General features: G+C 38.4%; 2 protein-coding genes across 2 annotated transcripts; one reads left to right on the top strand and one right to left on the bottom strand.

The window, feature by feature from the left end:
- Positions 1–785: 785 nt before the first annotated feature.
- Positions 786–6,965, bottom strand: LOC147858269 (polyadenylation and cleavage factor homolog 4-like). The gene is made up of 7 exons (XM_087326827.1): positions 5,782–6,965; positions 4,850–4,951; positions 4,451–4,723; positions 3,448–4,047; positions 3,089–3,359; positions 1,257–2,992; positions 786–1,179 (listed from the first exon to the last, which is right to left on the bottom strand). Exons 1-7 carry the CDS (start codon positions 6,958–6,960, stop codon positions 1,144–1,146), a joined length of 4,197 nt encoding a protein of 1,398 aa, XP_087182953.1. The 5' UTR covers positions 6,961–6,965; the 3' UTR covers positions 786–1,143.
- Positions 6,966–11,006: 4,041 nt separating this feature from the next.
- LOC147858268 (F-box/kelch-repeat protein At1g22040-like) lies at positions 11,007–13,455 on the top strand. Its single transcript, XM_087327349.1, has one exon. The coding sequence runs from the start codon at positions 11,191–11,193 to the stop codon at positions 12,694–12,696; it is 1,506 nt and encodes a 501-aa protein (XP_087183475.1). The 5' UTR covers positions 11,007–11,190; the 3' UTR covers positions 12,697–13,455.
- Positions 13,456–14,230: the final 775 nt, after the last annotated feature.

Genomic DNA, 14,230 nt, shown 5'->3' with positions numbered 1-14,230 from the left:
TAACAAATCTATCTATTGCCATTAGATATGCAACCTCAACTTGGTTGCATGCAGAAAACAATAATAAATTTAAAGAAATCTGAACCTGAATCCACTTCATTATCTACCAGGCCTAAATAGATAACATCACCATGTTATAATCTTTCAGTCAAGCATGGACATCCACCATGGAAATGCTCTCATTGAACACCTATCAATTGTTGCATTGCAAATTACATATTGTCGCTCCCAGTACATCACAAGAGTCAAGGTCACCCTGCACTCTGAACTGGACAAGGTTTCTCCCCATCCAACCATGGTCACTGAATTCTTTTCACTCTTCATTGAGTTGTTGATAGAATTATAATGACCAAATTATAATCTTCAGTCAAGCATGGACATCCACCATGGAAATGCTCTCATTGAACACCTATCAATTGTTGCATTGCAAATTACATAATTGTCACTCCCAGTACATCACAAGAGTCAAGGTCACCCTGCACTCTGAACTAGACAAGGTTTCTCCCCATCCAACCATGATCACTGAATTATTTTCACTCTTAATTGACTTCTAGATAGAATTATAATGACCGAATTAACATGTCCACACAAGATTACCTGTGTATGAAATATACCTTCAAATTATACATTGGTCAAAAACTAACTACATATAGGGATAAATGACAATTAAGTCAAACTGAAGAGGAGCACCTCATCTTACAGGTAACCTAAATTAAACTCATTTACATCTACTACAAATGTTCTGGAGTGTTTTCTTGGTCTTTAGAAGACCATTAAGCCATCGCAATAATCCACTGCTGCTGAGCTCAGTTTAAGAAGACAAAATAACAATACAAGTTCCATGAATAGAAGGCGGGGAGCCAAATCCTTAAATAGATATCATATTTTACGTTTCACATACACTTGCAACATTTGCTTCAAGAGGTACCAAAATAAATTAACGTTAGTTGAGGCATCTACAGAGCATTATACAAAAGAGACAGAAGTACCACGTGAAAAGTGCGGGTGAAAACAATGGTTAGAGACGTACTCTTTTCCTTTTATGACCTAAATAATTGTTATTCTCCTGCAGCCTTGCAAGGCAAATCCATCCAACCAGTATGGAGATCCCCACATTTGTAGCAAGGCAAAGAATATTCATATTTAACGACTATGATTTGTCCCTAAATCCTCCAAAACCTGATGAAGAAAAAAGATTTGATGAGTAAAAACAACAATGATCAGATATTATTAGACATATGGATCAAACGACATACAAGCTTAGCATCTTCAAAGGTGTCCACAACTGTGCTAGAGGCCGACTCCGTCCGACACTTTACATGAACAATGGGACCTCGCAACAAGCTACTAAGAGGAGATGTTCCAGGGGCAGCATTCATATACTCAGCTCCTCTATACATCCATTCCTCAGTATCATCACTGTAGAAATCTTCAAAAGGTTCTCCACATAGAGCACAAGCAATTTGGTTCTCATCTGCCGGTACAGCAACTATCTCCTCAAGTTTCTCTACGACTATCTCATCGGCAAAGAAAACTGGAGAGGACTCAGATTCAGTTGCACCTGTACCACTAAGCCATTCTTCCCTACTCACATACCATTTCCTGGAGACCTTTTTGCAAGATTTTTGCCTGCGATTTCGGGATACATGCCAATCCATGTGTTTGCTATGCTCTTCTTGTTGCTTAAATCTCAGTCCACAAGACGTACACTGTCTAGGAAAATCGTGATACAGAGCTCGAATTACAGATGCATGCCTCTCTTGGAGGAGATTCGGTCTAAACTCAGTTGTAGTAAGAGTTTTTGGTAATGCGTCAGTGAAAACATTACTAGCTCCAGTTACTGATTCTTGATTCTCTGTAAAAACCGTTACAGTGGATAATCTCGTTGATTCCATGGTACTTGGTGGAAGAATGGGAGGTAAATTGCTTAAAGAACCCCCCATTGACACACACACACCACTGTCTTGATGAGGAAGAGAAGGTTGAGAACTAGAAATCACAGCTGTGGGAGTGATGTTATTTACTTGTTGCGTGGACAAAGGAGTAGAAATCATTCCCTGTGCCACAAGAGAGGACAAAAGTGAAGTGAGGTTGTTGCTGACAATTGAAAAAGATGGAAGTTGCGGTGGAGAGCTCCCCACTTGAGAAGATTTAGGAGGTGGACCACGAGGAAGTGGAGGCTGCAATAACCGTGTAGAGGTGAGAGATGATATAGCCAAAGAAGGGGCTATAATAGTGTTCTTTGAATCAGATATCGGAGGTATATAGTGTGTTGGTTTTCCTTCTAATATAGGTGGTGGACCACTAGGCAATGGTGGATAGGCAGGGATTTCAAAAGAGGGTCTTGACACCAATTGAGGACGGATATTTGTCACTGGTTCAAGGGAAATATAACCTTGTGGGATTGTCGGTGAAAAACCTACTAATGCATTACTAGTAATAACTTGATTGTGCAACTCGGAATGTACCACATTATCACTGAGCATTGACCCACTTAATTCAAGTGCTTGTGAGAGCAAAACTGGTCCTTCTGATTGCTGTGGGAGTGACTGTCTTACTGCATTTGACTGTGAAGAAACTTGCAACAACGACACAGGCTTACTAGGCTGAGGAAGATCTTCTGAAAGAGGTGGTAGGTGACGTTGTAGTTGTTGATGAAGAGACTCTAACAGGTGAGCTGGAATTTGAGGATGTAGTAATTGAGGCAATACAGGTTGATTTTGAGCTTGACCTTGAACCATTGCTGGTTGTTGTGAGCATGCAGTTAAATCTGGTAGTTGAGAAGCTTCTAATGGGTTTAGGACAGGATATGGTTGATTAGGTTGGATGGCCACGTATGGTTCTGAAATTTGCTGCATATCTGAAGCCTGCCCTTCTGAAATAAACACATGAAGCTGTGAGGATAATGCATTTTGTGGTGGTTGAGCAGGAGTGGAGACGAATGAAGAGGCTGCCAGCACATTTGAAGGCAATGTCTGCTTAAAATCCCAGCCTAAAACAGGACTGACAAATTATGAGAACCAGTAAACAAAATCAAAAGGTTCTGTGTACGAATATCCGAATAAGTGGCCAAGTTCTAACTTCTAACCTGCAGTCATAGTCTTGCTGCTTGAACTGAGCTCGAGACTTGATGATTCTGGCTCGTAGCCTTGACTTGCTGATTCAAGCATGTACGCCGGAGCATTCCTCCTAACTTGAAATGGCTGAATGCTTGATTGTGTATGTGAAGGATTAGCTTGCTCTCTCAAATAAAGTGGCACTTGGTTCCTATACCCAACAATTGGATGTGACATTCGCCTCATTATCCGAGGCTCGACAAAATCGTTTTGGCTAGACTTTAGTACATGTTCATCTACATCCTGCCACATTTAAGAAGGCTTTATTTATTTGAGATGAACAGTACTTATTTCCAGAAAGAGCTGGCAAATCTAGAGAAGCTTGAATTACCCTTGTAATCTTCTCTTCACTAGAAAAATCTGGGTTTCTTGCAAGCCACCTAGAATGATCTGTTGTAACTTGGTCAGAAAAAGGTTTTCTTGACTCTAGAAAAATCATGTCCCTATCAGAAACTCCGTGATGCCAGCCCTGATTTTCTTTCCTTGAGTTCCATTCTAGATCCTCCAACCTTGGACTGGCATCTGCCAATAGATATTCCTCTTTTGAACTTTTCCTCTCTCTGCCTTGACCTCTGTCTCTGCTATCAAAATCATAGGGAGGGTGAATAACAGCAGAAGGCATCTTTTGACCTCGGATGCCTCTGACATTTCCATATGAATCGACAAGACATCTAGATGTGTGCTGCTGGAACTCATAATCATTTCTCATACCATATCTAAATGGAATAGTCCCTGGCACTCGTAACGATTCCTCTTCTCTACTGATATTATCACCCCCACCCCGTGAATTTTTATTCTCAAAACTGCTTAGTGGCTTATCACCTCCTCCACCCAAAGAGGCATAATCAAATTCTGGCAAGCTTGCTGCTAACTTGCTCACATTGACAACCTCTGCAGCAGCCCAAGCATCTCTTTCAATCCCAGATAAAAGCTGCACAACAAAATCTTTCGCCATTTAAAATGTCATAAACATTCCTATATGCAGGTATCAAAGTCAAAGCCCCCTCAACATAGATGCATTTGCAATCTTTTAATTTACAGCGATGACTGCATGTACGTTACATTTTAATTAAGATAAGAGATCATCAAAGATTAACACAAACAACTCAAATCTCTTTTAAAAAGAGGGACATCTACAATAATAACTGTATCTACATTACTTTTTTATTCAGAAATGAGTTCCTCAAAGATCCACACTAATAAGTCAACCTCTTTACATACAACTGCTGTGTAACAATTCTACCAACTCTAATGCCTCCACATTATGTAATCTAAAATAACTATTACCATGCCACTATGTAATCTAAAACTGATATTGAATTTAGGCAACTCACTTGGCTTGACTGTTGTGATTTCTGCCTCTGTGTTTCTAGGTACTTTGGGTTTACATGGATACCATGACTTGTATGTTGATGTGGTGGAGGTGAATCGCTTGATTTTGCAGAATTAAGAGCATAGGTAATGTCATTTCCAAGTATGTTGAACCGCAATTCTGCCTCAATTTTCCGAAGTGTTTCATTTGAGAAAACCCCTCTCCATGTCTTGAATAAGTGTTTCATGGCCGAATGCTGTGAAGCATCAACCTGTCTGTATGACTTCACAAATACCTGTATAGATTTTTGCCAGATAAAGAACCTTCAGGACAGATCTTACTGAGGATAGTGTTTCCAATATCTATCTGAAACAGATGAAGATACATAAAATCTGTACAATAGACATTCAATCAAAATCACCTCTGGTAGCCTTGAAGCAAAATGTTTGACATAGCTATTGGATATGTTTTTCACGATGCTGTCCAATAAATAGAGAGAGGGCAGCTTCTGATCAACAGCAGCCTAGAAGGGGAAATATCCTGAATTAGCATATCCAAAATCAAACAAACAAAGTTCTCACTATTACATTAAATCATTGGAACTCAGCATAAAAGCAGTTTCAACTTTGAAATTAATCCAAGAAGTAGTTAAGACAACAAGATAGTAAATGTACTGCATTCCAACTTTTAACAGACAATTAAATTGACATTTAACTGCCTCGGCTTTATGTCAATAACTCCATGATAGATATTGTGCATTGTGCATTAATAACCCAGCTTTAAACCAAACACCTTTAAATACATTGCTAAGAACTTAGATCAACATAAAATAACCATGACTCATGTCTGCATGAAACATGATGATGTCGTAACCAAAATTGCATCTCAGTGCCAGTGATCTTTGTTATTATATTACCACCAAGCAGTGAGCACTCTCGATGGCCTATCATGTGCAGTGTACAGAAGTAGCTAACTAATATCCTAAATGTCTTTGGCATGTGTCCAAACAACAATGCTCAACCAACAAGAGTTACAACAAAAGTGGGTGTTTAGAGCATTTACATTGTGATCTGAATAAGCAGAGATTGTTCCACCTGCACGAACTGTACTGAGATTACTGAGATTACAGAGAAAGTAGAATGTGTTGAAAAATTCAAGCTACTAAATTTAGCTGCCTGGTGGATATCCAAATATTTTCAAGTAAACAAATTTTTAGACACTGTAAAATGCAATCAAATAATACAAAGTATTGAAAACATCGATGAATCATAATGTGTGTTCACGATATGATAAAAAGAACCATAATGAATATACAAGAAGATTCAGTTGTAGGAGTTGATGGATGATACACACCTCTAAAATATGTGCACAAACAGTGTCTGCAATTGCCTTGGATGCATGCAAGTTTTCTCCAGCAATGATGGTAAGGTTGGTAATAATGGGTTTGGAGTTGAATGTAAGATCAGATAGACCTGTCTTGTACTGAACCAGAAGCTCGTGCATTGTCTCTTCATCCATCTCTCTTTGAGTTTTTCCCTTGTCTTTGCTGGTGTCTTTGTCATGCATAAAATTAGACAGCCTTTTCCTATCAAAGCTTGGTGCCATGAATCCATCTCCAAAATAGCTATCAGCACTAGATATACTTTTGGCAAGACTAAATGCATTCCTTGTCTCATGCTCTAAGATTCTTGCATTTTCCATGACCACTGAAGACCTATCAATAGAGATTCTTCCATTACCAAAGCTTCTAGATTCCTCTCTAGATTGAGTCGGCATTTCTAATAGTGTTAGATCTCTTTCTGCATTCTCTAGGCTTCTTACATTTCCTGAGACCACATGAGACCCATCGATAATGATTCTTGCATGACCAAAACTTCCACATTCTTCTTCAGAAAGAGATGACATTTCCAATCGTGTAGGATTTGGATTTAAACTACGATCATCAGAGCTTAGGGGTATTTGGTTCATAATTCCCGATATATACGGATCCCAGCTGCCTCCAAAATATTCTACTTTATCATCCTCATCTAGAGAATTCACTGATTCTTCGAGAACACGACCTCCTCGAGTCTTTCCGAAAGTTTGAGTATTTCCGATTCCTCTAGAATCTTTTCTATTACCTCTTGGAGCCATGTCCATGATGTCTATGGAGCTCTGCATTGGAGAAGCTATATTCTCAAAGCTTATATTTGGACGATTATCCAAGCCTCTTTGATGCATTCCCATAGCTCTTGAGCTTTTAAACCCTCTATGTGAGGATGCATCCTCTATCCCGTGTGTATGCATATTAAATCTCCTGCCTAACAAAGGGTGGTTCATAAATATGTTACCTGACATATCAGAAGCTTCCATTATTCTTCTGTCATGATTAAATACGGTCTGTTCTTCTTCGAACGCGGCCGAGTTTCTTCCTCTCTCGAATCGGAGAGAAGGTTCGGGCTCCATTTCATGGTTGATTCTGCGCTTCATGGCGTAGTCTCTCTGGCGATTGGGGGGGTGCTGGGGAGGGAAATGGCGATGGTGATGATCCATAGCTCTTGTTGTAGCCCTTGTCCCTTCTCCGATCTTCTGCAAAATCGAAACAGAGGAATAGGAAGAGAGCTCTGTATTGGACAGCGGGGATCCCCTGCTCTGCCTCCGACACAGAGAGCCAGAGGACGAGGGGGGGGGGGGGGGGCCAAAAAAATAAAAACTAAATTTTAACATCTTCTTTCTTTCTTTCTTTCTTTCTTTCTTTCCTTCTTCTTCTGGTTGTGTTTTTGTGTGTCTCCTTCCTTCCTTCCTTCAATTTGCTTTGGTTTTCTTCTCAATTTTCTCTCACTTTCTTTAAGAAACCAAAACATTACTACTTGCTTCTGTTTTCTTTGTGTTCTACCAATGAAACGACCAATATATATATATTATATATATATATATATAAATCCAAACCCGGAGAGAGAAGTGTCCCCCCTTGGAAGTTGGTACTAATCCATGACATGACAGCCGAGCCTCGGCTCCCTTGGTTCGTGTTGTTGCGTAGAGACCCGAGTCTCGAATCCCCACCTCACAGTGATGATTCTTCAATACATGCTCCCTCCCTTGAACTGATCGTTGTTGTTTGCATCATCCAAGCTTCAATATCCATTGCATATTGATCTCGTTAATGCACCTATAGGATGGTTTTGTGTGTGCGTGTGTGAATTGCAATTTAGTTAGATTATATGGTTTCAAAAACTTGAACGGGTTATCTCATGAGCTATACAAACTTTCAAAACAATCAACAATGACAAAGTGCATGTTTTAAGGAAGTGGAACATCAGCACACAAAGTGGACCTATACTATCTCTCTCTATATAAACATGTTCACACAACTATACATTCACATTTGTGATCCCATTTGCGTGTATTGAGACAAGCTATACACAATCCTTTATGCATGATTCAAGGAGCATGGAAATTTTGATTTAACTTATTGATGTGTGAAGGATGGAGGACAATACACCGTCTTTTTGTCTTTTATAATTAGGAAAGCTGTAATAATATTTCATTTGTGAACACATAAGATGTTAAAGTGTTGGTCCTTGTAGTTGAACATTGATGTGTCTAGACAACTTGCATTGATTGTGATGTCAAACATGGCACATGTGATGGGTTAGTGATGTACAATGATAAATTTTTTGATCGATTATGCTTTCCTATTAACATAATGATTACATTGATTACTTTATATGGATTGTGTTTTTAGGTGTTGATTTCAAAACACATTCTTCCTATATGTAAATGCTTATAATGCCTTTAGGTAGGCACATGGTTAGGTTAACTTCCAACCTCTATGAGAAAATGTGTTGGAAGTTTGGAACCACAAATTGGAGGGCCCAACAACTATACAAAGCAATAGAAACAAATGTGTGACTTATTATGAGCATTGGTCACAACTCACAACACCTCGTCAAGGGCTCTAACATCAACAAATCATAAGAGCAATTAATCATATTCACTATGGGGGACATATATATTTATTGCTTTATATGCATATATTGCAAGTAGTTGTGTAATCGACAACATGTTGTCATCTCGGTCCTACTTGATTTGTGCAACATATATCCAATGCACTCTTATCTAGATATGGACGCAGATGATAATTCTCTTCAACGTAGCAATATTCCTTATGTGTGGGATGAATTAACTCTTGTTGGGCAATGCTGATTTCAAAAGTGTGCAACACTACTCAAACAAAGCACAAAGAGGACAACCACATAGCAAGAAACTTAATTAAGCTTATAATCATGAAAAAAATAAAAGAATGCAATCTAAGTCTTTGATTATGTGTACACATTAACAGTACAATCAAGTCATTGACTACATTTACACATTATTACAAAAATTTCAAGTACACTGCCATCGAATGTGTCAATTTTCAAATAACCAAGTACATAACTTTACTACTAGTCATAGATGCATGGGAAATATATTTTATATATAGCCTTGTAATAAACAAAGCCATGCACCTTACATAGCAACAATCATCACACATTAATTCCTAATCACAATACTTACGACGTACAATAATGCAATCTTACCACAAGGGATGCCCTAGTGTATTGTTGACCCACACCTTGTGAAAGCCCTCCAAGGGCAAGAGTCCAGTAGTGGTGATGACTTAATGAAAAAATACTAAACTTATTGTTAGGAATATATTAACTTGCTTTGTGGACCTCCCCCAAAGCAAATAGTTGGATTAGAAGCATTTCACATACCATTGACAAACACCATAGATGTTCACAAGTGCAACAACAAAGAGCCCATCCTAACACTAGTTTGCATGCACTAGTTGTCAACCTCTCATTTTGCAGGCGCCAATGTCTGTGACAGGGTTAAGAGTTGGATTACAAGCATTTCACCTCAACTCGGCCATTGGAGATGCCCAACCAAACGTTCCACAAACGCAAAAAATAGGAGTCTAGCCAACACTATAGTCTGGTGCACATTAGCATCAAAACCTATCCTTTGTCATGTCAAATTTCAAACATTGCAAGTGTCCAAAGGTTGCGAAGTTGATGCACACAGGTCTCAGAACCTATCCGTTCTCACACACCACGTTAGGTTAGAGGTACATAATGCGGGTGTTTAGGGTTATCGAGTGACAACCAATAAAGCGATTGTGGCGCGGACCACATTAAGTGAATATAACATCCAATTACAATTCTTTGATGGTAGAGAGAGCAAGGAGAGGGAGGGATTGGTGGTCCTCATGCTACATACACATCCACATATGTACATATACATATACACATACACATATATACATATACATATACACATACACATATATACATATACATATACATATACACATAGATTGAAATATTCGCATTCGTGGGGCCTGCCCCACGAATCCATACGAATAGGAATACGAATACACGTAAATATATTCGTTTTCTTCTTTTTTTTGAAAATAAATAAATAAAATAAATAAATAAATTGTGTTTTATTTACGAGCAAGTGAACAGTGGCCAACAGGAAGCAAAGACGCCTCACCCTACTCCCTCTGCGTGCTACTTACACCCTCGCTTCCCTCTATATCCTGTTCTCGGCCAGAAATTAGGGTTTCGACAGAAAACCCTAATTTCTGTCATAATCCTAATTTCGACAAAATTTCTTCTTTTCGGCCTGCGTCATCGACTCCCTCTCATGCTCTACCTAATCCTACATCCTGTTGTCCGCTACAAATTCAAAGTTTCACTGAAACCCTAAGTTTTGCCAAAGCCCTAATTAATTAATTATTAATGCATTAATTGATTATTAATTAATTAACTAATATTTTCCAATGAATTAATTAATGTGTTAATGAATTAAGATATGTATTTGTAAATTAATTAATGTATTAGTGAATCAATTAATGTTTAAGTGAATTAATTAGTTAATAGTAAATTAATCATTATATTAATGGGTTAATTAATTATTGATGTATGTCTGTGTACACATATATGTATGTGTGTGTATATGTATCTATGTATGTGTATATTTGTATCTATGTATGTGTGTGTATATGTATCTATGTATGTGTGTATATGTATCTATGTATGTGTGTATATGTATCTATGTATGTGTATATATGTATCTATGTATGTGTATATATGTATCTATGTATGTGTGTGTATATGTATCTATGTATGTGTGTATATGTATCTATGTATGTGTATATATGTATCTATGTATGTGTGTGTATATGTATATATATGTTTGTGTATGTGTGTATATATGTATGTGTATGTATGTATGTGTGTATATGTATATGTAAACGAATGGTTTTATAATATTCTTAGGGCCATTTTCTATTCTCGAATACCACGAATATTACGGATGTCGAATCTCAAGAATATCACGCATGGCTCAATCTATGCATATACATATACATATACATATATATATATACATATACATATATACATATATACATATACATATACATATACATATATACATATACATATGCAGATACTATATATACTGTATGCAGATTGATATGATGTGATTTTTAGGTGTGTGAGGTAGGGAGGGCATGGCGTGGCTTTGGTCTGCCCTTGCCCTGTCTTCTTCTTATGACAAAGAAAAAAGCAGAGTCCCAGAAGAAAGTCGTGACCTTTTGAGAACCCTCAAGAAATGATCTCCCACAATCTGCAGATTTTGAAGGATCTACCACACACAATCTCTCTCTCCCTCTCACATACACACACGAAAGAGAGAGAGAGAGATTAGAGAGGGAGAGAAGGGTCGTTTGAGATGGGTGCTGTGATGAGCTCTCCTCCATCCTCTTCTTCCTCTTCCTCTTCCTCTTCCTCTTCCTTTAGCCCCCCCTGCAAAAGACAGCGCCTAGGTCGCATGCAAGGAGAGGAAAACAAAGAAGAAGAAGCTGGAGTTGTACAAGGATTAGCAGCAGCAGTAGTATTAGAAGAAGAAGACCCTCAATTCATACCAGGTATACCTGACGAGCTTTCTCTTGGAATACTTGCTAGAATACCTCGATCTTACCACTTCACTCTTCGTTTGGTCTGCAAGCGATGGAAAGAAGCTTTCTCAAGCCATTCCCTTTTCGACCTCAGAAAAGAGCTTTTAATCACAGAAGAATGGCTTTATGTGTTAATACGTAGATCTGATGAGTCACTCTCATGGCATGCTTTAGATCCCTCTACAGGTATGTGGCAAAAGCTTCCTCCAATGCCAGATATGGCATATGAAGATGATCTTGATCCCTCGTCATCGTCATCATCATCATCATCATCTGCTTCTGCACAGACATGGCTGGGGTTTGTATTCAAGGAATTCATCAGGGCTTTGTTTGGACGGAGAGAAGCACTGGATAAAGCAACATTTTGCGGATGTGCAGCAGGATCAATCAACGGATGTCTATATATATTAGGAGGATTTACAAGATCTTCAGCAACAAGGTCAGTATGGCTATATGACCCTCGCTTGAATGTTTGGAGAGAAGTGGCATCAATGGGTTGTGCGAGGGCTTATTGTAAGACAGCATTTGTATGTGGAAAATTATATGCGGTGGGTGGGGTCAATAGAGGCAGAGCAGGGTTAACTCCATTGCAATCAGCCGAAGTATATGATCCGTTGGCTAATATTTGGTCTCCTATCCCTGATATGCCTTTCTCAAAAGCTCAGCTTTTACCTGCAGCTTTTCCTGCTGATATGCTAAAACCAATCGCCACTGGAATGGCTGCTTATCGAGAGAAGTTGTTTGTGCCGCAAAGCTTGTATTCATGGCCTTTCTTTGTTGATGTGGGTGGAGAGGTGTTTGACCCGGCAGCAGACATTTGGTCTGAGATGCCACGTGGCATGGGCGAGGGATGGCCAGCCAAGCAAGCCGGAACTAAGCTTAGTGCCGTTGTCAATGGACATCTCTATGCATTAGATCCTACTGGATCTCTTGATTGTTGCAAGATCAAAGTTTATGATAGCGAGGCTGACACGTGGAAAGTTGTCCTTAAGAAGGTACCTATTTTACTAGATTCTGATTCCGAATCTCCTTACTTGCTAGCTGGGTTCAAGAACAAGTTGCGAATCTTGACAAAGGACGTGAATGATTGTGTAATCGTATTAGGGGCTGACATGAATGATGAAGGGGTTTCTATAACTAATTCTTCTAGCTCTCCTTTGCTATTGGAGCCAACTGGCAATGGAAGCTCTTCTGGAACAGAAGCAGAGAGATGGAAAACTATTGCTAGAAAAAACTTTGGCTCCGTTGAGCTGGTTGCATGCCAAGTGCTAGAGATCTGAGCGATGAAGCTCATTGTCATGTTATATACTTACACATACATATATATATTTGTGATGAGACCATGTACATAACAGTCACAACTTTTGGAAATATTCATTCTCTCATCTCTATGCGAGTTACTGGAGCTCAGTATATATGTGAATGTGTCTGTGGATATGCGTCAGGCTAAAAAGATTATAAGTTGCACATTTGATCCAGGTAATAATTAACAGTGTAGATAATTCTTGTGGATTATTCAACTAAAGTTGTCTCCAGAAATTTCAAGAGACATCTGGACATCGATATCTGGTGTCTTGCATTGTTGCATTCTTTTAGAAAGAATTAACAATCTGCACGAGGTTAGAGGTTAAGGTTACATTTGTTTATTCATGTTAACACCATAGATCACAGAAGCTGGAAATTGGCAAGGAGATCGAGGAAGCAATGCTTTTGCTCTTGACAATAAATGATTGCTCTCCCTCTACTTCTAAGTGTGAAACACAAACAAAATCAGATTATTTGAGTTGGATTAGTTAAGAAAACCTGGATTTTCACAGTATTATCCTTCATTATGGGACAAAATGAGTTGAATTTCGTTTAGAAGAGAAGGGGGTAGAACCAAGAATTATAAGGGAGCCTTTTAACGAGGATTATATAGATCTGTGCTTTAAAGGTGGATGCTTGCCATTGTTAATACATGGATCCTTCCACATCTGTATCAAGTTTTTTTTCTTTGTCAGTCGTTGAAATGAATAAGAAATAGCTACTGTGATTAAATTCTTTTTTGTGAATAAACCTAGAGATATCAGAAAATGCTCTACGATGTACTTGGCTTAACTCAGTGTAAGTGATGGACATCTTTTTGGCTATGCTTGACCTCAAGTCTCTGAGTTTTATGACGGGCCAGAGATCTGTATACATAATCCATTATAAACCTAGGTTTACATCCGTGTTGGATTTTGATCTCAATAAAATTGAGCTTGTTTCTATCAATCCAAATAAGAGTGCAATCTTTAGCTATCAATGCTATTATGAACAACTCTGTATTGTCAATAGGCAATTTGATGTGAAAAGTGATGTATTTGAGGATTTAATTTCTGGTGTGTACCTCTACATATTCCTGTCTGTGTTTTATATGCATAGATTCATTTGCGATGTTTTTGCCTGCATGTGTATAGTTTTTTTTGTGTTGAGCGGGCATGTTTGACATAGATCCGCATTGAAATGAATAGAATTGAACCAACTCTTCAAATTGGAAGTGTTTAATTTGCAGCATTCTCCTCACACAAATTAGGAAGTATATATGATGTATAATAGACTCTTGTGATGGTATTTCTGATATCGAATTATCGTCTTGCCACAAATACCATCCACTTGTCGCCTCTCCCCTCACTTCTATTGTTAGGTCAGTTTGAAACTCTTTGCTAGGCATGATGTATACACATTTAGACATGCTAGTTTCTTATAGTTTGTTTAATTATGCAAAGATTTAGTGAATGTTATAGATTGTATGTTACTTGCATGTTTGGTCAAGCATATTTTCACTCCAACTTT

The sequence above is a fragment of the Azolla caroliniana genome, unplaced genomic scaffold, assembly GCF_043228905.1.
Source record: "Azolla caroliniana isolate FFs.n. ecotype wild unplaced genomic scaffold, voAzoCaro1.0.p SCAF_11, whole genome shotgun sequence".
NCBI lineage: Eukaryota > Viridiplantae > Streptophyta > Polypodiopsida > Salviniales > Salviniaceae > Azolla > Azolla caroliniana.
The sequence above is the reverse complement of the archived record's forward strand: the minus strand, read 5'-3'. Positions and strand labels throughout refer to the sequence as shown.